A 26,117-nucleotide genomic window follows, 5' to 3' on the forward strand; every position below is an offset into this window, starting at 1 on the left:
AAAAAAAATTGTAAACTTACGCAAAAGTGTAAGTTTACCTTTGTGTGTCCTAATGTGAAATCTTTGATTGGGACAAACCTACTTCGCATATCCGACCTGTGCTCCATCGCAGTCAGCCTGAAATCGTGCTTAAATCATTTCTCTTGAATCTATAAATATTCATATCTCCGGTTCCCCTAATTTAATTTTTGTCAATTCAGTGTCACTTATTATATTTTCCCCTATTTTTATAAATTGGAGTGAGATTTCTATTTTGTTGTGTTTTTGACTTTTTAATTGCTTTGTTACTTCTAAATGCTATACATATGTTCTCTAAATTGAACCTGTCTGCTCTGTGCTGTGGCTCTCAAGAGTTGAGCTCAAGTTTAAATTATTGAAACTTTTGGCTGATCCTAACAGGTATGTGACTTTATCACCTGTGTTGTACGATCATCCACCCCAAATATTAATTCATTTACTTACAGCACTGGGAAATGCTCTGTGGGTTGGCACTGACAAGGAAGCTTAGACAGAGGCCAGACATGAAGCAGAGTAGATTTGCTAGGTCTCAACCATGAAAGTAACAACACTGAAGGCAATACATCACAGCGATGCACTCTCCTTCTACATTTCATATGTTTTACTTCATCTTGCATACCATAAGAATGTTTGCTTGTTTGCAGCAGATGCGTTTCTGCGTTTCCTCGCGCAGCATAGGCCATACTCTGATATTAGTCACCTCTAGGTGTCTGGGTGGGTCCAGTTTGTGGGTGGGCATGAATGAGTGGTTCGTAGTTGAGACTGAAGGCAATGTGACAATGTTACCGGGCCTACTAGTGAGTAATAAATGAGTTCAGAAAACATGTTCATCCAATTTTTGGCCTCTTTACAGAGCACGCAGTGCGATGGCCACACGTATCATTTGTAATTACAATTGTATGTGAAAGTGTGTGAAGGAGGTATGCTCTCCTATCTAAGTATTGAGAGTGCCAAGGAAAATAAAATGATGTGTTTGCACGTTTTGAGAGAGAGTAGTGGGGTTGCGTCTGTGAGAGACAGAGAGGGCATACTACAGGGGAAATGACACAAGAAAGCACATGCGGAGGGGCACAGCAAAAAAATTGTTATGAACATGAAACAAATGGCGTGTAAGATGTGCTTATGGAGGATTTCAGAACGATACTAGGAGGAATTTGGCGTGTCTAAGAGGACACAGTGATGCAACGGGGAGAACTCCAGAGACTGAGACACATAAAAGGCCACTCACTATCCCTTGCACCACAGAAAAGGCCACTATCCCTTGCACCACATAAAAGGCCACTATCCCTTCCACCACATTAAGAGGCCACTATCCCTTGCACCACATAAAAGGCCACTACTATCCCTTGCACCACATTAAGAGGCCACTATCCCTGGCACCACATAAAAGGCCACTATCCCTTGCACCACATTAAGAGGCCACTATCCCTTGCACCACAGAAAACGCCACTCTCCCTTGCACCACATAAAAGGCCAGTATTCCTTGCACCACAGAAAAGGCAACTATCCCTTGCACATACCTTACTAATGTTTAATTCAGTCTCATATATTTAGAATTAAAACACTTTCAATTATAACTTATCCACAACGAAATCCTCGTTGGCAATTCATTTGATACTGTAAACAAGCATTGGCAAAGCCATTAGATCTGTTTTGTTTTAGGTTGATATTCGTTGTGTGGGGTGATTAAATGCAAAAACAGGAAACCCCGTAGAGAGGCACCCACATGAGGTTAGAGGTTACACTATGCGGAGCAGAGGATACTAGTGCAAGTGTTTGAGCCACGCCGTTACGTGTGTAGGCCGTGTCCTCTCGGGATTTCTAGTTGCGTTTGGCTAGAGTACTTACTTGGTAATGATTCTTGAATTGTGAACTTTGTACAGGTGCTCACAAGTGGAATAATAATTCATAGCGACACTAGCACAAACATCCTTGCAAACATGTTTTTACATAAATACTTAGCGACACAAACCATTGTGTGGCCTATCAGTTGCTGTAGCCCATATGGCTGAGACTTTGCATATTTTCGCTCACAATCATTTACTAACAGTCATAATACAAGTTACACTGCTTTAGGCTTGTGACCGGAATACTTTTGCAATGCCACTATTTTACTTTTTGTGATTTATTTCTCGTGACTCATTCATTTTAAGCACTTCCCTCAAAATTCTTCTACTCTCCCTTGTAACTCGTAATTTCCACTTTGTCCCGATGAAGACACGTGACAGATGTATTTACAAGCAAAAATATGTTGATTCATAAAATGTCAATCCATTTCTCTCCTGTAATGGATGCATTATTGCACTGCATTCTGCAGGTATACCGTAGCTATGTGACTAGAAACACCACCATAGTTAGAATAAAGTGTCTGATCATCGTATTACATTGTTTCCTTCTTTTTCAACATCTGAGGAAATGTAATTTGACTGAAGTCACATTACTTTTTAATATATTTATGCTAAAACTTTGGAGAAACATGCAATTAATAAATACATTCATCTATCAAACCAAATGAATCAATGAATCAAACCAAACATCACGTATTTGACCTCTAAGTGCTGGTTGAAGTTTTCCAGCTAACAATACACTCCTGTTGTATTTTGGGATTGCATTTGGTGCGCTCTATGTATGTTTGACCCTGTTAGATAGTCATATTCTGCATTTTTTGTTAACAAATGTTTTATTTTTTTCTGAATTTATTACCTGTAGCACGCCACCTAGGAAAAACATCAGTATAATTCATGTTGTTTGTCCTTGTGGATAGAAATGCCATATTTAGTTGTTTGTAAACAGAGAGCTGTGGCAAGGTGTCCGTATTTCTGTCTCTTTGGAGATACTGAGGCCCAGATTTAAGATTTAAGAGCCCCTAGTGCCTCCTTGCGCCACATTAGCGTCATTTTTTTTTTTACACTAAAGTGGCCCAAAGAGGCCAAATTTGCCACGCCATATTTACAAAGTGGCACAACGTATGCATTGCACAACTTTGTAGCCCCTTGCGCCACATTATGCCTGCACCAGACAAAATGTATGTAAGGGGGGAATACCCCCGTTAGGGGGGGCTGAAAAAATTTAACAGTGGAATCTAAGAGATTCTGCTGCGTCATTTTTGTGGCTACCTTTGACATCTGCACAGAGCAGGCATTAAAGGGGGCTCACCATTGCTTTCAATGGGCCCCTGTGTACTGTGCAGGATTAATGCCAAAAGTTTGGCACTAATCCTACACAGTACATCAATAGCATCAAAACTTTCAACACTATTGCCCCTATCCTGCTTCATGGTGCGCCGTATGCTAAATACGGCGCACACATGTTGGTGGTAGGGGGGCACTAAGGGGTGCAAGAAAAGTGGTGCTGCAGTGGATGCAGCACCACGTTTCTTAAATCAGGCCCTGAATGCTGTTTTTCTTTTCAGTTACTGCACATGAAAATAACAGCAACTGGGGTATTTTTCTCCATTAGACAATGCAGGGCTGTTAAAAATAATTAAATGATTGAATAATAAAATAAAATAAATAATAAATAATTAAAATAAGTGTGGAGTCCCAATATTGCATGTGTGCTCATATAATGAACCGATGTTCGTACTTTTTCGAATGCATTCGTGAAATTGCACATGCCATTATTATTTAAAACAGCTTGCAACACCCACAGACTTATAGAAACCTGTTGTATGAATTTAAAACAAAAAAAAAACAATAACTTTCAAAGGAAATGATACTTCACTTTACAAGGTGTCTTATATTTGCACCCGAAACATTTAGGGCCATATGTACGAAAGCTTTTTCCCATAGACACAGAATGGGTACAATCCTTTGGTACATCTGGCCCTTAGATACTACTATTTTAAACACCTATTGCCAGAGACCTCTCAAAAGGGTGCCCTATGTACAGTACCTAGGCCTACCAGTTCAGTTTACTCACTGCAGAATGTTGTGAAGTACTGCCTTGTAGCTAGAAAGACCCCCATCTTAGTCCCATCTGTGTTTCCACTACTGACCTTGTGGCTTTCTCTTTCTCTGTTCCACCCAGTTCCATCCTGCTGGGCCGGCTGCGTGGAGGTCGAGTCAGAGACAGAGGCTGTCTATGGTCAGACCTTCAAGATCCAATGCATCTCCTGCAAGAAGAGGAGCGAGACCACAGCGAGGACCTTTGTGGAATGGTTCTTCAAGGAGAAAGGAGAAGAATCCTTCAGTCTGGTGAGTTAGCTTGTGTTGCAGAGGAAGAAGCAAGAGGCAGGTGGGAGGTAGGAAGATGAGGTGGATAAATGGTAATGGATTTTTCCAGTATAAATGTAGGTGAAGAACCGAAAGATGTGGTTTCCATGTTGTTAGCGGTGCACTACTGCTGCCTATGCTTAATTTGTACAATACAGAGTGCCAGTGGCCAAAGTTCTGCTCACTTGCCTGTGGCCGATGCAATTTAATGTTGATGCACCAAATGCCTAAACTGGGAGTCTCAAATCCACTCAATGCATCTTTAATCCACTGCCAGACACTCCCTGACCCTTTTTCTCACTCTTGAAGGTTGCCGCATTCTCCCTTTGTGATGGTTCTTCCATCTTTCTCTCAGTCTTTTTGATTGCTGCATTTTTCCCTCTCTCTCAATCGGGAAGTATATGATACAGGAAAATAAGTGCCAGTTCCCAAAAGTAAGTGCTGGTGCCCTACACAGGTAATTTCTGGCTCTAATTAAGCGCTGCTGTAAATGGTGAAATGGTTTCCAGATTTACCTGGATGCAAACCTATTAAATATAATCTTTATAAAAATAATCACAAATGAGACTTGCTTTATTTTGGATTGTCGCAGACACCATAGCTATCTAGTCTGAAAAAAACTGATAGTCCACTACTTAGTCTGTCTTTTGCTGTTCAAATGGGCGGAAGTCCTCCAACGACTGTTGGCTGCAGCGGCTTTGGCAGACTTTGAAAAAGATCACTGAAGTCGCAATGAGGGCTTGAGTGTGTTTGCTGCATGTGGGAATGCTAGTGGCAGAACAATACATGAGGATAACAGTAATAGGCAGTGGAGTGTGATGTGAATATACAGTGAGACCTTGGGTTCCATTTTGGGAAGCCCAGGTCTGCCTGGTGAAAACATGAGGAGTAAGGAATCCCCGTGAAACAGATCTGTGTATTGCTGCATGGTTGGGACCAGCACTAGATGATGGGAGAGCCAGGCTGTCCCTGTGAATTTTAAAGGGCTCTTTGATTCAGTGACAGATCACAAGGAAGGGGCCTGGAAATATCTCAGGAAGAGGGAGATGGGGCTGATAACGGATTCGTAAAGAGTGGGGCTAAGGGGCAAGAATTAACCCTTTGATGCACATTTCACTGTGGCTGACATTCATGTGTGAACCCCGGTCACTCCCAGCAATCTTGTTGTGGGTTAATCAGCTTTATAGTCCTGCCTGCTGTGACAGACATCCTTCAGGACGAGGAAGAAAGAGGAAAGGTGTCCATTTCAAAGCAGCAGAACTCCAATATAAAACTTCAAAGACTAAGAACTAAAAATAGGGGAGTCTAAGGCCCCAAATGCTGTCATCTGTTGAGCAGCCAGACGGCAGATGACAGCGTTTGATTGAGCAGGGGAAACTCTGCAAGACCTCTGCCTGTGACCAGGGTTAGGAGCCTAAGCCTGCTGGTCTCCCTAGGTGAGGGGACATCACCCAGGGAAACCAAGATCACCTGCCTTGCAGCCTGGAGCACCAAGGCCTGCCTGCAGCCAAGACTGGTGTGCCAGAGAGGAAGAGGAGAAGTTGAGGAGAGCGAGGACCAGAAGGGAGCCCTGGTGTGAGGACTCCCTGCGCGAGTTGCAAAGAATCCATCACTGCACCAATCTGTCCATAGTAGCGTGCTAGACTGAATCGGCAACCCTGTATGAACTTGGGAGCATGGCGGGAGAAACCAGCTCCCCGTGCAGACTGGGCCGTAGCCCGTGTGACAAAGTGAATTGGCGACCACGTATGCCAGATGGGGCCATCATGGGCGCCACCATAAGGCCAGTGTGACCAGATGGGTGAGAACCAAAGAAGAGGCCCCTTATGCCAGGAGAGGCCGGTGGAGATGCTGAAGCTGAGAGGTTTGGGCCATCGTCCGGGACTAAGAAACTGCTGTGACCAAGGTGGCACCCAACCACCTTGTGTGGACTGCACAAATGGAGCCCTTTTGGAACAAGGAGACTACCCTCATATCCACACTGAGGGAGTGACTTAGTGTGTGACTGCTGGAGTCAGAGCAGCCGCCTGAAAGTCTGCCTGAAATCCCCAGGTAGCATGGCTTGGGAAAGAGAGCTGGTGCCTGCCAGGTGCTTGCGTGTGACTGTGAGTGGCCTGACACAGTTGATCCTGAACAGGACTGCACTGCACCACTGCAGGGCTCACTACCGCCAGAGCGGATAAGCCGAGAATTGGAACTTTAGGGCCCCTGGGGGACTTACTATCATTGGTGATGCTAATGCCTAGACTTTAAGGACTGACCTTTCTAACAGAGCCAGAGGAAAGAACTCTCGAGTATTGCCTATTAGTTTACATTCCCTGGATATGGCCATCAGTGAATTGCACTAGAGGTGGGAGGACAGGTATTGGCTTGACAACAACTAGAGCTCTGACCTCAAGATGATTGTGTTATTGTTTTTTTAATGTCGTTTACTCTTGCATGTGTAGAGTTAGAACTAAAATACTTCTTTTTATATGAAAACAAGGGTTTAACGGGACATTGATTTATTGTACATACTGCTCCCATGTTGAGTTATGAGTTGTGTTCATTAATCTGCAGCTGAGCTTCCCTTGAAGGACCCTTGACTGCTCAAGCTACGCTACCCAACTGGGAGTCAGCTGCAGAAGGGGGTGCTTGACCCTGTTGAGAAGGATCCGTAGTAGGGTGGGCCCCGGGACATCAGGAGTAAAAGTCCTCAGCCACCTCGTTGGGCCCAGTAGCTCCTGGGTTCACAGTGGCCACTGTAAAAGGGTTCTGACAATGTCTGTGCCATTAAATGTTGACTCACTTATTCTAACATCCCTTTAGATTGCAAGTACAGTAGGCTATGAATGTAAAATGTGAAAGACATTGCATTGAATTTGCCCAGAATTTAAACCTACATGGAATCATGTGGAGATCTCTCCATGGTAAAGTGTAGGAAAAAGTAAAAAAAAATAACTTAAAAAACATCTGTAAAAATATTTTTATTTTAAATATTAGTGCACACTGACTGACTGACTAGTGCACATTTATGTTATATATTTTAAATGTAGAACAAAATACAAAAATACTACAGTAAAAGTAACTATGGCCCAAATTTATAAAAGGCCTGGCGCTAACTATCACCACATTAGAGTTATTTTTTTTATGCTAACAAGGCGATAGTGTGGCAAAAACGCCACACCATATTTACAAAGTGGTGCAATGCATGCAAATGTTATGAAAATAATTAATCTTAAACATAACATCCATTTTTCAATAATTTTTACATTTTTTAACTAAACTATTTTAATTATTCTATATAAAAATAAAAAAAATTGAAATACATTAATTTAATTTACCATTATTTCCTATGGTGGTCTATTTTAGATCTCTGCCGCCATTATTTTCTATTGGAGGGTGTTGCATTATTAGTGGTTGGCGTGGAGATGGAGTGACTACTGCTCCTTTTTGGCAGCAGAATCGGAAAGTGCTGTAGGAGGTTACAAATTTGGCTCCACCCCTGTTTCGGGGGTGGTGACATGTAAGTTTACACTTTTCAGTAACTTTAAACTCATCAACGGTAAGTAAGCAAAAGTAGTAAAGTTACTCAGAAGTGTAAGACAAAACTTACATGTATAACCTACTCACAAGCATGTTACCTTTGTGACTACGCTTTTTAGTATCGTACCACTTATGTGGTGTAAAATCTTAAAAATTTGTTGCTAATGTAAAGGTACATCTGCATATAACACCTGATTGTATTTTTTATGCAACTTGCTGTTTCATCGTATTTCATGACAAATAAGTGCAGACAAGTATGCTGGGATTGAGAGTGATATACTGACTGAGCACTAATTGGTGATGGATAAATAAGTAGTTTTAAAAATCAACCGGGATTTAGTATATCAATAACAGGGCGTAAATAAACAGGTTACACAAATATGACCAAAGGATACTACATAATATGGTGCATCATTCACATTTAATATAGCTGCCTCCACTGAATCAATGAAATAGTGTCACTTTATGCTGCATCATGGCAGAAATATGAGATAGGTATGAGAGTGGTTCATGTCTGGAGTATAAATCAAACGTCCCTTCGTGGTATAGTGGGCAGTTTCTCCTTCCTTGGAACAGCAGTTCATCTTTCTCCCTGGACAATTCTGCTCACATTGGATCTCACCGTGCCTTTATCATCTTTGGGCCTGGCATGTGTCGGTCACAGGAGGGGTTGCATTAAAGTAAAAGGTGAGGAAATGCTATGTCCGCATCAGTTGTCCAATGGATATTTCAACGTGTAATATTCACGACTTAAACAAAGTAGTGGTCGGTCAGTAGGTAACAAGTTCAAATCTTGGCAAGGCCGACTGATCCTTCCATCCTTCCAAAGCTTGGTCATTTTTACAGTGTATTTACAGTGCTTACAACTGAAAGTGCTGTAGGAGGTGCTATATAAAAAAGTTATTATTATTGTTGCTACTGGTATTATTCTTGTTATTAACATTAAACATATGCTCAAAACAACAACAGTAGTAGCAATAATTAAAAAAAAATAACGACAACAGTACAACTAATAATAACAATAGCTGCAAAGAACAATGCGTTGGGACTTGATTATTTGGGCCACTAAAACTTGGAATTGGAAGGTAGCAGAAAAAACTGTGAATAGAAAACTACAAAATCTAAATACTGTTGTATTTTGTAAGTTTGCGCAGCTTTTGCGTAAAAAAATTACGCAAATGCAGCGCTAAAAAAGTATAAATATGGGCCTAAGCCTTTTCGCTACAAATGGAAGAATTCTGAAGACTTTCCTCAACAGTCTAAACAGACTGAAACAGATTGCGGAGATCTTTTTTACATGGTAATCCATTGTGAGCCAGGGGTCCAACCATACACCTATGCTCTTAATATTCTCTTTAGGGGGAGGTGGGGTCCTTAATGGATCCAAGATGTAAGGATGAAGCCCCAAATGGGGACGATGTCCTATTACCATTATTTCCGCTTTGTCTTTGTTAAGTTTCATCTTACATTCCGACATCCATCTGGTCACTGCCTGGAGGCAAGGTATGAGTGCAGAATGGTTGCTGCTGGGGTTATTGGAAAATGAAACTACCATCTGGGTATCATCTGCATATGACACTATTGACAGACCGTAAGGCGTCATAATCTCTGCGAGTGGAGACATGTAAATATTGAACACAGTGGGGCTAAAGGAAGAACCCTGGGGTACCCCACAGTTGATCGATAGTCGGATAGCATGTAACACCTGGGTGATGCAATATGCAAGGGAGCACACACAGTGGCAATGAGTCTGCTTTCCTGGAGTGCAGCCACAAAAAAGCATTTTGGGATTTAGGTGAAAACATGCTCTTTAGACTTTGGCAAATCCTAAGGAAGGTTTGTGCCACACAAACTATTTGTATCCTCCAAAGATTCCAAAATAAGTTATTTAGTTGGCTGTGTTGAGAGGATGAACGGAATGTGCTTTGGTGCGGGAGCTGTTAAAGAATGTTATCAACAGGAGTTCATGACAAGTGAATAAAACAGCCCAGATGAGAGGCAGGCGCACAGTCACACAGCAGCTCACGTCACCCCGGTAAACATCTTGGCTAGGAGCCTAGCAAGCTTGCAAACCTCCCATGTAAAGGCAGCAGTGTGATGGCAGACAAACTCTTTCCAATGGGTTTAAAAATAGAAGATATCAACAAAACCTAAACATATGGCAAATTCCGTTGGCCTCGGGATAATGCCAGAAAACATGTTCTCAGGGGCGTAGCTTGGTCACGAAGATTGGGGAGGGAGGTGTTGAGCTTTAGATATCCCAACCATCACTTTTGAATATTTTTTAAACATACATTATAAAAACTTCGTACTTGTATAGCGCACTACTCACCCGTTAGGGTCTCAAGGTGCTGTACACATACCACTGTGGAACCCCTCCTGGCTTTTCCCTGTGAGGTGCCCACTCCTGGGCAACCTCCAAGGTGAAGCCAGGCATCCCAGTGCTGTTGGGGCAGTTGTGGAGATTAAGCAAGCTATTGCCCAGAGTTACAGAGTGGGACCCATGAATTAGATTAGGCACCGATGCGAGAACTATCAGGTCTGAGAAATTGAGTCCAAGACACACTGAGGCGGGAATTGAACCCTGGTCCCAGGCCAGATTTCTGCATCAGGGTCTGCTGCTCTAACCATTGAGCCACACTTCTCCACTTATAGACAAACTGGGCGCATGAGAGGGTTTAGGGGCATTGGAAAGGTAGAAGAATACGGATTGATGGGGGAGAGAAAATACAATTGGCAAGATTTACAAGGGCCTATCGCCACCAGTGTGTCACTTTTTGCAATGCTCCATTGGCGCTATACTCTGCTCCATATTTACAAGGAGGTGTAACACCACTTTTTGTGAATATGGGCCCCTCCACTGCAGTTTTCTACGACAAAGGGACATGCAATGGGTGTTGCACTGCGTGTTCCATCGCAACACCCATTGCTTTTGTCGCTGGATCTGTGGCAGCAACAAAAACTAACATCACCCTAAGGGTGGCACTTGCATGGCAAAATGAGAACAAATGCTTTTATTCCACCTCGCTTTTTGCTTTTTCTGTGTGTGCTGCATTCTGCAGCATTGACAGAAGAAGCAAAATGCCATGGATGATTGGTGTTTCTTCCTGCACATAAACAATCATTCAAACATGAAGCTTTGGTACTTCTATGCCTGCTGCATCTAGCAGGCCTAGAAGTGCCAAATCGCCATTGTAGATTGTTTGTGTGGAGGAAGGGACACCTTTCTGCACATAAACAATCACTCCCCTCAATGCAGATACCCTTGCGCTATGGTGAAGGATGCCTGCATTGGAGCAGGCAACTTAATTTAGCACCGGCACAGAGGGAAACGTAGGGCTGCACCATATTCTTGTAAATTCGGTGCAGCCATGCATTTCAAAACTGGTGCAGCGCGGTGTTGTTGAGTTTGGCGCAGCACTGCGCTACACCAGTTTCTTGTAAATCTGGCCCAATAATTTGTAAAATAACCAACATTTTTGAAGACTTTCAAAACAGAGAGAAGGAGCGAGTGGTATGAGTTTTTGTCTTTGTGTGTGTGGAAAAATACCTTGTGAAATCCGACAGACACCTAACCAGACTCGAAAGAGAGCAGCTGTACCCAACTATTGAACAGAAAATAATTTTTTTTTTGGGGGGGGTGTAACACCCCAAACACTCCCCATGAAGCTACACCCCGGCGTGTTCTGCTGCAGGAAGTGGATATCAGAATTTCCTTTTTTTGTTTTAACTGTTTAGTTGAGATAATTTGAATATAGCAGTAATAAGAACCAAAGATAAGATTGAGATCACTAGACGTATGCCATGAAATCCCTAAACCCCTAAGTGTAGTTGTAGCAGCTGGGCACAGAGAGAACAAAGAGTGCTTACATCAGACACTCTTTGGTGGACACCTTTATTATTTTAAGTGAGGGAGGACTTTTCTGTAACACACTCCTTGAGGTCCGCCTCTGTGGTCTGTGCTGCCAAAAGCTGCCTATAACATGCTGTGCTGGAGTTGCCTTGAATTACAACGGAAGAGTTGGGACCGCGTATTTCAACAGGTTTTAATTTCCCAGCATGCCCCAAGCATAGATATTAAGTAAAGAGGCGCTGAACCCAATGCAGCGCCACTTTTCTTGAGCTGCCCTGCTCCACCCTAACGCCACTATCTGTGTGCCGTATTTATGATACGGTGCACCATGGCGATATTAGGAACAATAGCGCCAACATTTTTTACGTTATTGTGGCGCTTTGCTCCACTAGCGTCAAAAATGTTGACGCTAGTGGAGCAAAGTGAAAGGAGTCCCATTGATTACAATGGGTGTGTCCTTGCTTTAAGCAGATGTTAAAAATGACGCCAAAAATGGCGCAATTAAATCTTGTAGATTTCATTGCGCCATTTTTGTGTGCCTCCAATGCGCCGAAATGCCCCTCTTTGCATAAATTATGCATGGCAATTAACATGAAACAGCTAATTGACCGAAATGACTCAGTGATGGGTAATGTCATAACAAAAGGAATTTGACAATAAACTGCTGACTGCCACCGTTGATATTTTCCAGTGTGCGCTGCTAAAATCACAATTGCTATCTCTAAGAATTCATAAAAATGATGATTCAAATCAGTTTGACTGAGTTGAACCTCCACTCTCTCAGCGATTAGTGGACCTGTGGTGTTCACTCTGCTAATGAAGTGCCCTTTCAAATCCTCTGAACAGTTGGTGCATGTTTGAAATAACAGGCACAGAAGAAAAGACAGGCCCATATTTAAGAAAAAGTGACGCATCAACTATGTTGTGCCCCTTTTCTTGCGCCCCCCTACCGGCACCTAACGAAACCATGGTTGTGTAGTATTTATAATACGGCCCACCACGGCGGTTGTTAGTTCAACAGCATTAAAATCTTTGATGTTATTATGGCGCTTTGCAACACTAACGCCAAACATTTTGATGCAAGTGCAGCAAAGTAGAAGGCGGCCCATAGGTTACTATGGGAGCGTCATTTTAACGCCTGCTCTGAGCAGGCATTAATGATTATGCCTCAAATGGTGCAGTGAAATCTTTTAAATTTCACTGCGCCATTTTTGTGGGCCTCTTAGCGCCCGGAATGCCCCCCTTGCATATATTATGTCTGTTGCAGGCATAATGTGGTGCAAGGGGTCACAAAGTGGCGCAATGCATGCATTGCGCCACTTTGTAAATATGGCGTAGCAGAAAGGCCACTTTAGAGCCACCTTAGCATAAACAAAAGGTTGCTGTGGCAGCGCTAAGGTGGCGCTAGGTACTCTAAAATAAGGCTCAATACGGTCTTTACCTATGTGTGGTTTGTGCAGTGTCCTGCATCGTGCATGCACAGTATCAAGTTTGACTCTACGTGTCTGTAGCATTTACTTACCCCCTTCCCTTGCTTTCATTTGTTCTTTTGAATTCACGAATTTGAAGCACACTGTGCCTGATACAACAAAGTGACTCTGCCCTCAAACCTCAGCAATGTCTTGCCTCATTCACTAGATGGACGACCAATAATCTTTTGAAGTTGAGTCTGCCTGGTTGGTGTGATACCTTCAAAACTGTTATGAGTAGACCTTTTAGTAAAACCTTCCCATCCATATTTCTTCTTTTAATCTTATTTTCATAGTATATTATTTGTATTGTTGGTTGAACTATATATTTACTTTTCGAAGTTAAAATATCTTACTGGCCAGTAATGACATGTTTTAATCCACAGACAAAAAAGGCAAAAAACATAAGGCAAGGTGGCAATCGGGTTGAGCTGCTGTGAATTTTAATGGTGAGTCCTAGCAGTTTAAACAAGCTGGAAATGGCACATTCACGTAGACTTGCAGCTGGCAAGGAGGTTTTGATTAACCAAACAAATTGCAGATGGGAAGGGGGCAAAGGGGTCGGTATGTAGGAATAGTGGTACAACAGTCAGAAGTTTAAATACAGACCAACAACTGGATTTTGCTGTTTGGTTTGCCAAATGTTGCTGCCTCAAAATAAAACATTGCGGGACAAACAAAATTAAAATGTACATAATTTTTACGCCAAGCACTAAATGTGTCTGTCACAAAAATACCGTGGTCCAGATGTGGGGCCAGCAAACCGTGACAGTGCTGGAAAGACAGATGTTTGGTGACAGAGCCTGAAATTTAAAATTGTAAAGCTGCGTTTTCTCTGTCGCCACCCAGCTGTCATGCTTCCAAACATCAATACATGGTGCTGGAGGGAGTTGTTACTTTAGCCCCCAATTGTTTTGTAATTCGTGAAATCCTGGAGGGTCTGTAATACTGTCTTGCTTTTCCCTGGCGGTAAGCTATTGTTAATATGGGAGACAGTGGTAGATTTGTCTTTTTCTTCTTCAGTGTGCCCAAGAGCCTACAGTAAAGTACATCATCAACCACAGGGAGCAGGTGACGAAGTATGTGCAACAGCAGGTTCCTCATCTGCTGCCTTCCAGAGGTGTGTTACATCAAGCTCAGCTGCCTCCTTCCCCTGCTCTGGACAGCCGCATGGGGGCCACGAATTTGAGGAACCTTGTAATACAGCCACAAACTGCAAGGGCCACTGCGGTGCAACAAAGACATTTTTAAAAGTGGGGTGATGATGGATTTTCTCAGAAGTCCCAGATCTTATTGCAAGAAGAATTTTGATTGTGAGATACAGGTTAACATGCCTAATCATTTGTTTTGAATATACGCAGGAGCAGCCATTATACTACTCAATCTTGTGGTACTATATATATATCTTCAGGGTAGGTTGATGTGGAGTGACGTATAGAACATAAACATATATTTTTGCTATTTTAGATTCAATATTTTGTCCTCAATATTTGCCTGCCTCCATATCCTGGCTTTGATATTCAGAGTGCACACTCTCACAGCATCAAGGGACTGTTTGACTGCCCACATAAATTTGAGGTTTACATCTGGGCAATAGAATTACAGAAAGTCGCATTTCCAGATTCATCTATCACCCTGAGGGCCATCTGAAACAACCACTGGCAAAGCCACTAGTTCTGATATTAATATGCCAATGCATGTAAACACAGGCAGACGCATGTGCACATTACACCCACCCCCTATTGCCTTTGCCAATGCTGGGACAAATGTTTGTATAGAATGCATAACAGATTTAAAGACACAAATGTGAAATATAGCATGATCATTGAGTGTAGTTTTCATGTGTAAACTAGTCTCTCATGCACTTCCTGGAAGGTGGACTGATAAACCAACCAAGCATTAGAAGGAGGCTAGCCAAGGCCAACTCTTAATATTTTAAAAACATTGGTAACTATGAGGGTCATTCTGACCCTGGCGGCCGGTGGCCGCCAGGGCCACCGACCACGGGAGCACCGCCGACAGGCTGGCGGTGCTCCAATGAGCATTCTGACCGCGGCGGTTCAGCCGCGGTCAGAAGCGGAAAGTCAGCGGTCTCCCGCTGACTTTCCGCTGCTCATTGGAATCCTCCATGGCTGCGGAGCACGCTCCGCAGCCATGAGGATTCTGACCCCCCCTACCGCCATCCAGTTCATGGCGGGAAAGCCGCCATGAACAGGATGGCGGTAGGGGGGGTCGCGGGGCCCCTGGGGGCCCCTGCCGTGCCCATGCCAATGGCATGGGCACGGCAGGGGCCCCCGTAAGAGGGCCCCAAAATGTATTTCACTGTCTGCCTTGCAGACAGTGAAATACGCGACGGGTGCAGTAGCACCCGTCGCACCTTCCCACTCCGCCGGCTCGATTACGAGCCGGCATCCTCGTGGGAAGGTCGTTTTCCCCCTGGGCTGGCGGGCGGTTTAACTGGAACCGCCCGCCAGCCCAGGGGAAAACTCGTAATACCCGCCGCGGTCTTTTGACCGCGGCGCGGTAATTTGGAGGGCGGGATCCTGGCGGGCGGCCTCCGCCGCCCGCCAGGGTCATAATGAGGCCCTATATGTGATAATGACACCTGTGCTGTCAAGCCAGATCTAAAACAAATGTTATATTTGGGCTAGTCTCTTATTAATTAGAAAGGAATGCAATTAATTATAGCAGAGGTCCAGAAAGATAGATTCTTGCCAGATGTTTATGACATCCATGTGTAAGATACATTTTTAATAGAACATATATACCCAGGCAGTTGTTATCTGTAAAGATGGCCAGAATTCAGCCTTTCTCATCCTACACTAAAAGGGCTTGCTTTATAGCCTGAATGTTGGTCCTGATGAATTGAACAGTAATATAAACACAGTCATGTCACCCAGGGGTCCACGGCACTGCAGGTGTCAAAAGGTTACCTGATTATTTACATTTCTTCTTTCTGGGCTTTTCCTAACTAGTGGATTTACAGGAGCAAGTTGCAAAAAATAAACCATAGAGCACTATTAGAGCACTATTAGAGCTAAGTGGATGAAAAGGAGTTGTGATGTAAGCCAGGAAGTTAGAATGCGTATTAGAAGCAGGACTTCTCTTCTATGATCGCCTGTCTGTGGACAACAGTGACACAGAAGCTGGGGAGGTCTGAAACGACGGTCTGCCGTCTGCAGGATGGACTGGTAGAGCAGTTGATAGGGGTTCTAATGTCCTAGGGGAATAAAAAAGTCTTCTCCTTTCTCATCTAGTAAAAATACATATTTGATTATTTTCGGGGCAATCTGGCATCCCTAGTCTTTTGTGACTTTGGATGCTACCCAAAATTGCAGCACTTAGAACCAGATTTAAGACAGCGTCACGCACTGTCATTTTCACAACGCAGGGATGAGCCGTATTTAATAGTGTTGCCCCCTGCGCTGGCACTGACTTTGCTGCTGTGCACCAACGCAGCAACCCTTGCACCATAGTGCAAGGATGGCTACATTGAGGGGGAGATTGTTTTTGTGCAGGAAGGAACACCTTCTTTCCTGCACAAAAACAATCTTAAATGGTGATTTGCAAAATGTAGCACACATAGAAGGAGCCAAAAACTAGGAGAAATGAAGGCATTTCTCCTTGTTGCGCCATGCTAATCCACGCCCTGGGGTGGCGTTAGATTTTGGTGCTGCCTCAGGTTTATGAAAATTCGTAAATCTGGAGCAGCGTCAAAATGTAATGGGTGTTGTTTTGCTATGCCCACAGCAACACCCATTGCATGCCCTTTCCACTCAAAGTACTGCATGTGATGGGACCATAATTTCAAGGTGGTGTTAAGCCACAAAAAGTGGCTTAACGCCACTCTGTAAAAACGGTGCAGTGCATAACACAAAAGTGACGCTCTGGTGGCGCTAGGGGCTCTTAAATAAGCCCCTTACTGTGCTGAGCGAGGCAGTCTAATCTGGGCTGCCTAACTCTCCCTCCTACAAGCCTGTGAAGATAGCTGCAGTGACACATGTAGACACACACTTTTGTGTTATACTAATACATTTCTTGCTCAACTCTAGTGGCACGAAAATAAGCCGATTCAATCTGTATGAATGTTATTGGCTCTGATAGTTAATGTCAATTTAAGGCAGTGTCTGGCTAGGTGGTTTTCATATCAGTCATTATATTATGTACTTTTGAGCAAATCAGGCAAACTTCATTTGCACAGATTACTTCTCTCAAAATACTAAATTATTCATAAAGTAGATTTAAAAGAAAAAAACAATGTCATCATTTTTGCATCTATTAAAACAGATAAAAGCCCTCATCTACAGTTTGACAGCAGTAAAGAAACACACATTTATTTAATAAATTCATATAACACAAAGTGACAAGTGCAGGAAGATGCAAAAATGATGGTTCAGCCTATCCACGTCTTCCAAGGAAGTCATTAAAGTCTCAAACCTAACATTTTCCTATGCTTAACTCTTGCTCCCCAGACTCTCTAAATAGATCTCATCACAGCTAAATGGGCTAGCATGTACAATGTGCTTAATTGAAGACAGATTTCAACCAACTATGTCTACAGTCAACCTGCAAAGGACACACACATCTGACCGATCTGTGGACTCTGATTACTTACAGTCCAGGCTGTTCATAGCTGCATCTTGGCCTTTAGCTACCTCTTCCTTACAGATACAATACACTATCTCACAACTAAGTAGGGGATCTTCTTAATCAATCGAAGGATTTTCATAGATAGTTACTTCCTATTTTTTTTATTTTTTTATTCTGACAAAGGGGCATGGCAATTGGGCCTACCCCTATCCTGATCAATTTAGGTTTCTTTCGGCATATGGGGCATCTTAATGGGCATAGGATTAAAATTTTCAATACCAAGGTTTTTTTTATTTGGCCCGGAGGGAGGATAAATGAGAGGGTGATGGGAGGGGATGTCAGGGGGTGGAGGTAATTTTGGAGGGCGGAGTGGGTGAGGAGTGAGTGGGTGAAACCAGAGAAAGGGTGGTGAGGCGGTGGGAGGGTACCGGCTTTGTTTTTTAATTGAAGGTGGAATGCTGAGAGTGGTGAGGGTGGATGTTAGAATGCTAAGTACTATTTTATAGTATTCAGGAGATTAGGATAGGCGGTGGAGGGTGGTTTGGCAGGACACCTGGTGTATTACATGGCAGGGGCGGATGCATGTGTAGCATGTTATGTATTGCTCCCTGTGACTCCTTTGCTACTCCATACTTGATCATTCCAGGTGGAGAAGGAACGGAGAGGCCAGACATAACATGAAAGATGGTTAACTGAGAATAACAGATGTTTTTTATCCTGAGGTTCTGAACAACATCATAATCAACTCGAGCGTCACTTTCCTTATTTATTTGATGCCTCTCAGAGCGTCTCTGTGAAAAAACATCCATGTTATTCACAGTACCTATCTAAAATTATATATGTTCACATTTGAACTTTGTTCCGGCATTCTCAAGAGCTGTATATAATAGTTGTAGCTGTTATTTAATTTAATGGAGCCAGCTCGTGAATGATGTCACAATCCAAAGCCTAAGAAGGCAATATCAAACACAGGAACATTCTGGAATGTTTATTACTGCTGATTGACTATTCTACCTCTGGTCACATAAACATTGGGGAAGGTTCATTGAATTGACGAAGGTCAGATTTACTATTCGAACTCCAGTCCCACAAGCATTGGGTAAAGCGAATAGTAAATCTGAGCCCTCTCCCCAAATATATCCAAACCGCAGTATAAAAAACATTGGGGAAAGCGAATGAGAGGAGAGGGGAGGATCACATTTGCTATTCTAACTTCAGTGCTACAAACATTGGGGGGATTGCACGTATGGGCCTGATTAACTACTTTAAGTCCAATCCCAGAAGCACTGGGAAAAGTGCATATAATTGGAGATGGTGGACTTACTGTGTACAGTCCTACTAACATTCAGGCAAAGCACATATATTTGAAAGCAGGGGCAGAATTTGTATTGTACAGTACAACTAACATTGCAATTTTAGAAATGGGGTCTTTGGTTGGCAGTCAGATTACCCCCTGTCTTAGCAAGGACCATCACTCTAGTCAGGGCAAAGTAGAAACACACCAACTTGGTAGCTTGGCACGAGCAGAAAGGCTTAACCCAGAGACAATGTGTAAAGAATTTGTACCAACATGCACAGTAGTACAGTAAAAACACTGCAAAATGACTCAACACCAGGTTAGGAAAATAGACAACATCTATCTGAACAAATCAAGACCAGAACAACAAAAATCCAACATACACAAGCAAAATTATGAATTTTGAAAGGATTAAACTTCAATATAGCGCTTAGAAACACAAATGCTTAAAATTGGTGATATCACAGCATCTTGACGGAGTCGTTCCCAACAATCCGATGCTAATGGCTCTGGTCAAGGAATCACATGGACCCCCAGGTACAGTACCTTGTGAAACATGAGGAAACAAGCCAGTGCACGGAATCGAGGATCGCGGCTTTGCTGGATCAGATGTGGCGTTGGTTCCTTGTACTGCGGCACGAAGAAGCAGAGGCGTCACAAAGAGGTGTCAGGTCTGTGCTGCTTAGTGGTGGAGGTGAGGTGGCGTCGGTGTGAAGCGTTGGATCTGTGCACTTCGGGCGGAGTCGATATCTGGCGGTCACGGTGTGGTGCGGCGAAGTCGGGTGTCATGGACATCAGTGACACTGTACTGCGTGACTCACGGAGTCGTGGACTTCGGCGAGGCTTCTGCGGGGTCATCGCACTCTACCGAGGACCATTGCTTCAGTTGCAGGTGGTGTCGCGGAAGCGACGTCTGTCCTGGGTTGTCTGAAGTCAGTGCACTTGGTTTTCCACCAGCTTCTTCCAAGGTCCCAGGTACTGGATCAGGCACCACTTGGCAGAAATCTCAGCAGAGAGTCCAGGTGCTGGAAGAGGAGGTCTTTGATGGCCCTGAGACTTCAGAACAGGAGGCAAGCTCAGTCCAAGCCCTTGGAGATACCTCTCAACCACAAATATATGGCACAAAGTCCAGTCTTTGTCCCCTTTCTCAGGCAGAAGCAGCAACTGCAGGATTGCCCAAAAAAGCACAGTCACAGGCAGGGGCAGCACTTCTCCTTCAGCTCTTTAGTTCTTCTCCTGGCAGAGATTCCTCTTGAATCCTTGAAGTGATCTAAAGTCTGGGGTTTTAGATTCAATACTTATACCCCTTTCTGCCTTTGAAGTTGCCCAACTTCAAAGAAAGGTCTCTGTTGTTTACAGGATCCTGCCTTGCCCAGGCCTGGCTCCAGACGCACACCAGGGGGTTGGAGACTGCTTTGTGTGAGGGCAGGCACAGCCCTTTCACGTATAAGTGACCACTTCTCCCTCCAGCCTAGCCCAGGTGGCCTCTCAGGATATGCAGGTTACACCCCAGCACCCTTTGTGTCACTGTCTAGTGGAGATGCACAAACAGCCCAACTGTTAGTCTGACCCAGACAAGAAATCCACAAACAGGCAGAGTCACAGAATGGTTTAAGCAATAAAATGCCCACTTTCTAAAAGGGGCATTTTCAAACTGACAATCTAAAAACCACCCTCACTAAAAGATGTATTTCTTCACTATGAGTTGAGAGACCCCAAACTCCAATCTTCTATCCGCTCACAAAGGGAAACTGCACATTAAGGATATTTAAGGGCAGCCCCATGTTAACCTATGAAAGAGATAGGCCTTGCAACAGTGAAAACCGGATTAGGCAGTATTCCACTGTTAGGACATGTACAAATACACCAGCACATGTCCTACCTTTAACTTACACTGCACCATGCACGTAGGGCTACCTGAGGCCTTCCTTAGGGGTGCCTTATATGTATAAAAAGGGAAGGTTGGGGCTTGGCATGTGGGTACACTTGCAAAGTCAAATTGGCAGTTTAAAACTGCACACACAGACACTGCAGTGTCAGGCTGAGCCATGTTTACAGTTCGACTCATGTGGATGGCACAATCAGTGCTGCAGGCCCACTCATAACATTTGGGTTACAGGCCCCAGGCACCTTTAGTGCTCTTTACTAGGGACTTACTAGTATATGCCAATTAAGGAAAAGCTAATTAATCATACAGTTTCACATAGGGAGCACTTGCATTTTAGCACTGGTCAGAAGTGCCCAGAGTAACAAAAACAGCAAAAACTGAGTCCAGCACACAGCAACAACCTGGGAAGCAGAGGCAAAAGGTTATGGGAAACCAGGCCAAGGATGCCAGATCTAACAGGGAACATGCATATAATTTGGGATATGAGGGTCAAATGTAACTCCAGTCCCACAAACATTGAGGAAAAGTCAAATAGTTATGAGGGGGGGAAGGGGTCTGATTAGCTACTCTAAATTATGTTCTACTAATATTGGGGAAATTTGATAGATTTGGAGGGGGTGACTTACTACTACAACTCCATTAATCTAACATTTTAAGAGTCCATATAATTAGACTTACTATTCTAACTGCATTGTTATTAATACTGGAGAAAGTACATATGTCTTTGGGGGATCAGAGTTACTATTTTAATGCCTTTAAAAAAACATTTAGGAACGGGGATATTAAAATAATATTCTAACTCCAAACACATTTTTAAAATAAAATGTATAGTTGGGGAAAATTGATGCAAACCAATACTGACACCGAATTGTGTGGAAAAGGCCGCTTTTATTGAAGACAGGTGCCCTTAACATTATAACCTGACCTTTGCCTTACAAAACTGACTGCCTCACTATACATGTGCTTCAACTACGCTCTCCTCACCCCTACCCTCCGCCCCTCCAACAAACAATATTGCAATGCTGTCCTCTTGTTTTTCTCGTTGCAATAGCTATATTCAAAACCCCTTTCAAGCTGCTATTACTCTGCAATTATAATAACTCTAAATTCCTGCCAAATATTTTAACAACGTGGCTCCACCATGCGAAGTCCAGTCTTCCCTCTCCTTTCCCACCTGGGCGGCCGCTTTCAAGCCTAAAACTGTGAAAACCATGCCAACTGGCCCTGCCCCCACCATAGCACTTGCCTCCAAGAGACACCAAATCAACATACCAACTTATCTTAGAGCACCTGTCCTCAAGAAAAAACTCCTTTCTTTGCCATCTATCCTGCTGATGTGGCAAACAAAAAACCTTTTATTTCCTAAATTGACAAGCTTAACAGGAGGGAGGGAGGGATTAAATTTACATTTACTGGAAATGGCCAGTCACTGTGTTGCCTCACAACAAAATGGTGACAAAACCCCTAAAATGGCTGTATAAATAGACAGCGACATAATAGCCTAAAAAGAAGCCCAAACATAGCCAGAGCAGTCGTGGACTGCTCCATTGCCCCAGTAATTCCGGGGCGAGGCCTCCCCCTGGTCGGCTACCCCCCAAAGCCTAATTGGGGAAAATGGATGCATAACCAATACTGACACCGAATTGTGTGGAAAAGGCCGCTTTTATTGAAGACAGGTGGCCTTAACATTATAACCTGGCCTTTGTCTTACAAAACTAACCGCCTCACTATACATGCGATTCAACTACGCCACTCCCCCCACCACTAGCCTACCCGCCCCCTCCCAACAAATAATATTGCAATCCGGTCCTCTTGTTTTTCTCATTGCAATAGCTACCGTATATTCAAAACCCCTTTCAAGCTGCTATTACTCTGCAACTATAAAAACTCTAAATTCCTGCCGAACATTTTAAAAATGTGGCTCGACCATGCGAAGTCCAGTCTCCCCTCTCCTTTCTCACCTTGGCTACCTCTTTGAAGCCTAAAACTGTGCAAACCGTGCCAACTGGCCCTGCCCCCGCTCCCCAAAAAGGGGCCACTCATGGACTCTTTCTGCCCTCCCCCTGCCATTCTTAACGTATCCAAAAAACATCCTGCAAAACCTCTTTGTTATGCAACAAATAAAGTTCATTACCCATGAATGACAAATGGACACCGTCCCCTCAAAAGAAAACATCATCCTTCAATTTCAAATCAGAGTGTTCCACATATGTAACACCTCTCTCTCCCTACAAAAATTCTTCATCTCCTTATTAATTTTCTTTCTTGTCCTTTCAATTGCTCCTGGTCGACTCACAACCCTCCCTGCCATCTGTGGAACAAATGCTGTCCATACTACATGGCATCCAGCCTCTGGATCTCCTTTAAGTCTCTTTTCACATTTTTTTAAAACCTGCAACTCTTTTTCTTCAACTAAATCATTCTCTCCCAAGTGGAGTACCAAAACATCTGGACACTGTCCTTGAACTACTAGCTTATTCAACCATGGCAGTAACTATGGGCACTTCATGCCCCACTTTAATTTGAAAGCTGATGGATTAAGCCCCAAATTCAGTCCCTGACTGCCCCGGTAAGCTTGTAGATGTGCTAATTTTATGAATGAATGCCCCACGAGCCAAATTGCCAAAACCTCGCTCCCTGGACCAGCTACTGAACCTGCAAAAGAACAAACACAAGAGACTAAAGACACTTGATCAAACTTGGTCTTCATCAACATGCACGTACCCTCTAGAAGCCTCGGAGCGCCACCTTCCCAATTTCATGATCTGTTCCTTAACCCACCCTTTACTGGCTGCCTCAATTGTCATGCCTATTCTAAAAGAGTGAGTGCTGAAATCAAAAGCAATGAGTTCTACAGCTAAAGCCGCTTAACACTGACAGCAGTTGAAACGCCGCCACTGGCAGTTTATCCTCATGTAAAAAGATTAACCCAGTAGTACAACCCCTTCTTGCTTGCAACTCCCTACCCCACATTACTGGGCAGATGCTCCCATCTGGGTAAGACGTCAACTGAACTATGATTCCTCTACCTCTCTGGTCTGACTTTGACTTCCTAACCCAAATTGAGACAGAGTTCTCCTTCACTTGCACATTCGACCACTGTATCCCCCCTGCCTGTGTCCTTCCCCCTAACAGCTCAGAAACTCTAAAAGCCCCAAAAAACATCCACATCATAAGTGTGCTAAAAAGCAACATTTTGGTCTCATCTGAGCAGATTCTAACAATTTGGGAACCAAAGCCTTCAAGACTGGAATAGTCACCGGTCTTCTGGCATTCTTTGTCTGCCCCACCTCTCTAGCCCAACCTTCTAACATTCTTTTGCCCAGCTCACCAGCCATAGGAGCATAACCCTACAATAACTTGCCCATGAAGGCAATGCCTGCTAATTTGCCTGAAATAGTAACTCTGGATTGCCCTTTTTGAATCAGCCCTAGGATAAAATGGACCACATCCTCCACTTTCTCCTACTGCTCCCTCCGCCTACAGGCCCCACTTTGCTTGAACTCCTTCCAGGCTTGCAAATACGCTTGGCGCGTGGGTATTGCTAATGAATTCAAAACCAGCTGAAGCATCCTTTTTCTCCCAGAGTCCATCATTCCAGAGGCATCTGCACTTTCCTGATTTCTGCATCCGTGACCAGACCAAGGAACCTCTCCCACTGTGAACGAGAAAAAGCATCCGCAATGTCATTGACCACTCCAGGAATATGTCTCGCTCTGAAAGCAACATTCGTACCTTAGGCAAAGCAGCACAAAAACGTGCAGCAACTTTGCAACCTGGGAATTCCTTGCAAATTGATGGTTGACAACATGAACCACCGCCATGTTATCCACCCTAAACAGAACTCTCTTTTGTGCCAGCTCTCCGCCCCATAAGGACACTGCTACCAACAAGGGAAACAACTCCAAAAAAGCAATACTTCTGCCTCCCTGCTTTCATGCTTGCGGCCACTCATCTGCGCACCACCTACCTTGCCAGTAAACTCCAAAACCAGTGACTCCTGCTGCATCTGAAAAAAATTGGCCATCCCGTTCCACTTCGCGCCATCGTCTTAAGGGAACACCATTAAACTCTTCCAAAAATTTCAACCACAGTCTTAAGTCTTCCGTCACTCCTGCTGATAAGCGAGCATGGTGATGAGGCAGCCGGTTTCCTGACAAGGACAACCCCAACCACCTACAAAAAAACTCTTCCCGCTCTGACCACCTTGCACGCAAAATTTAAGTGACCCAAAAGCACCTGTAGCTCCCTTGCTGCCACTTTATTCAGCATGTGAAGTAACAATTGCGCCATTGCAATCTTCTTATCGAGTGGGAGCCGTGCTTCCATGCTCATGGAATCTATTTCAATGCCAAGAAAAGATAATGATGTCACAGGTCCCACTGTCTTCTCTGGGGCCAAAGGCACCCCTAACTCCTTCATAAGCTCCTGAAAAGCCTCCAACATTTCCCTGCACTGGTTCGACTCCAGTTTTCCTACCAAGAAAAAGTCATCTAGATAGCGTGTTATACCATTATGGCCTGTGCTCTGCTGGAACACCCATTGCAAAAATGTGCTTAAGGATTCAAAGAGTGCACACGATATGGAACAACCCATTGGCAATGCTTTATCAACATACCAGCGATCTTCAAACTGTATACCTAATAGTTCAAAATCATCAGGGTGTACCGGCAGAAGCCGAAAAGCTGACTTAATTTGGCTCTTGGCTAACATAGCCCCCTGTCCGACTTGCACCACCAAATCAAATGCTACATCCGCAGATGCATATGACACAGATACTTGTTCTTCAGGAATAAAATCATAAACCAATGCTCCCTCCGGCTATGACAGCTGTTGAATAAGATGGAATTGACCTGCCTCCTTTTTAGGAACAACCCCAATAGGAGAAATAATCAAGTTTTCCATCGGCTAATCAACAAAAGGGCCTGCCATGCGAACTTCCAAAATCTCTTTCTTTAACTTTTCCCTCACCACTTGTTTGTTTGCTGCTATTGATTTCAGATTCTCTGCCCATCTACGCTCCCTCTGACCCTTGTAACCCAACCTGAAAACCCATGTGAAACCTTCCCTTAGCATATGAGCATCCTCTTGCCTGTGATATTTGTGTAGCCAAAATTCCAACTTTTCCATTTTAAGTGGAGTAGGAGCTTTTACCCCCAGAGCCATGCGCACCTCTTCCTTCTCTTGTGTTTGCATGGAACTGTTGTGATCTTCCACTGCCCTGCGACACTTGCCACTGACCTCCTGAGCTCCCAGCTTGTTG

General features: G+C 43.8%; 1 protein-coding gene across 1 annotated transcript in view; it reads left to right on the forward strand.

Moving 5' to 3' along the window:
* Nucleotides 1-26,117, forward strand: part of SCN1B (sodium voltage-gated channel beta subunit 1) — a 253,718-nt gene that overhangs the window by 100,685 nt on the left and 126,916 nt on the right. The window contains exon 2 of the mRNA XM_069201062.1: nucleotides 4,048-4,214. Within this exon, the coding sequence (XP_069057163.1) occupies nucleotides 4,048-4,214 (167 nt within the window). The remainder of the gene's footprint in view (nucleotides 1-4,047; nucleotides 4,215-26,117) is intronic.

This window comes from Pleurodeles waltl, chromosome 7 (assembly GCF_031143425.1).
Source record: "Pleurodeles waltl isolate 20211129_DDA chromosome 7, aPleWal1.hap1.20221129, whole genome shotgun sequence".
NCBI lineage: Eukaryota > Metazoa > Chordata > Amphibia > Caudata > Salamandridae > Pleurodeles > Pleurodeles waltl.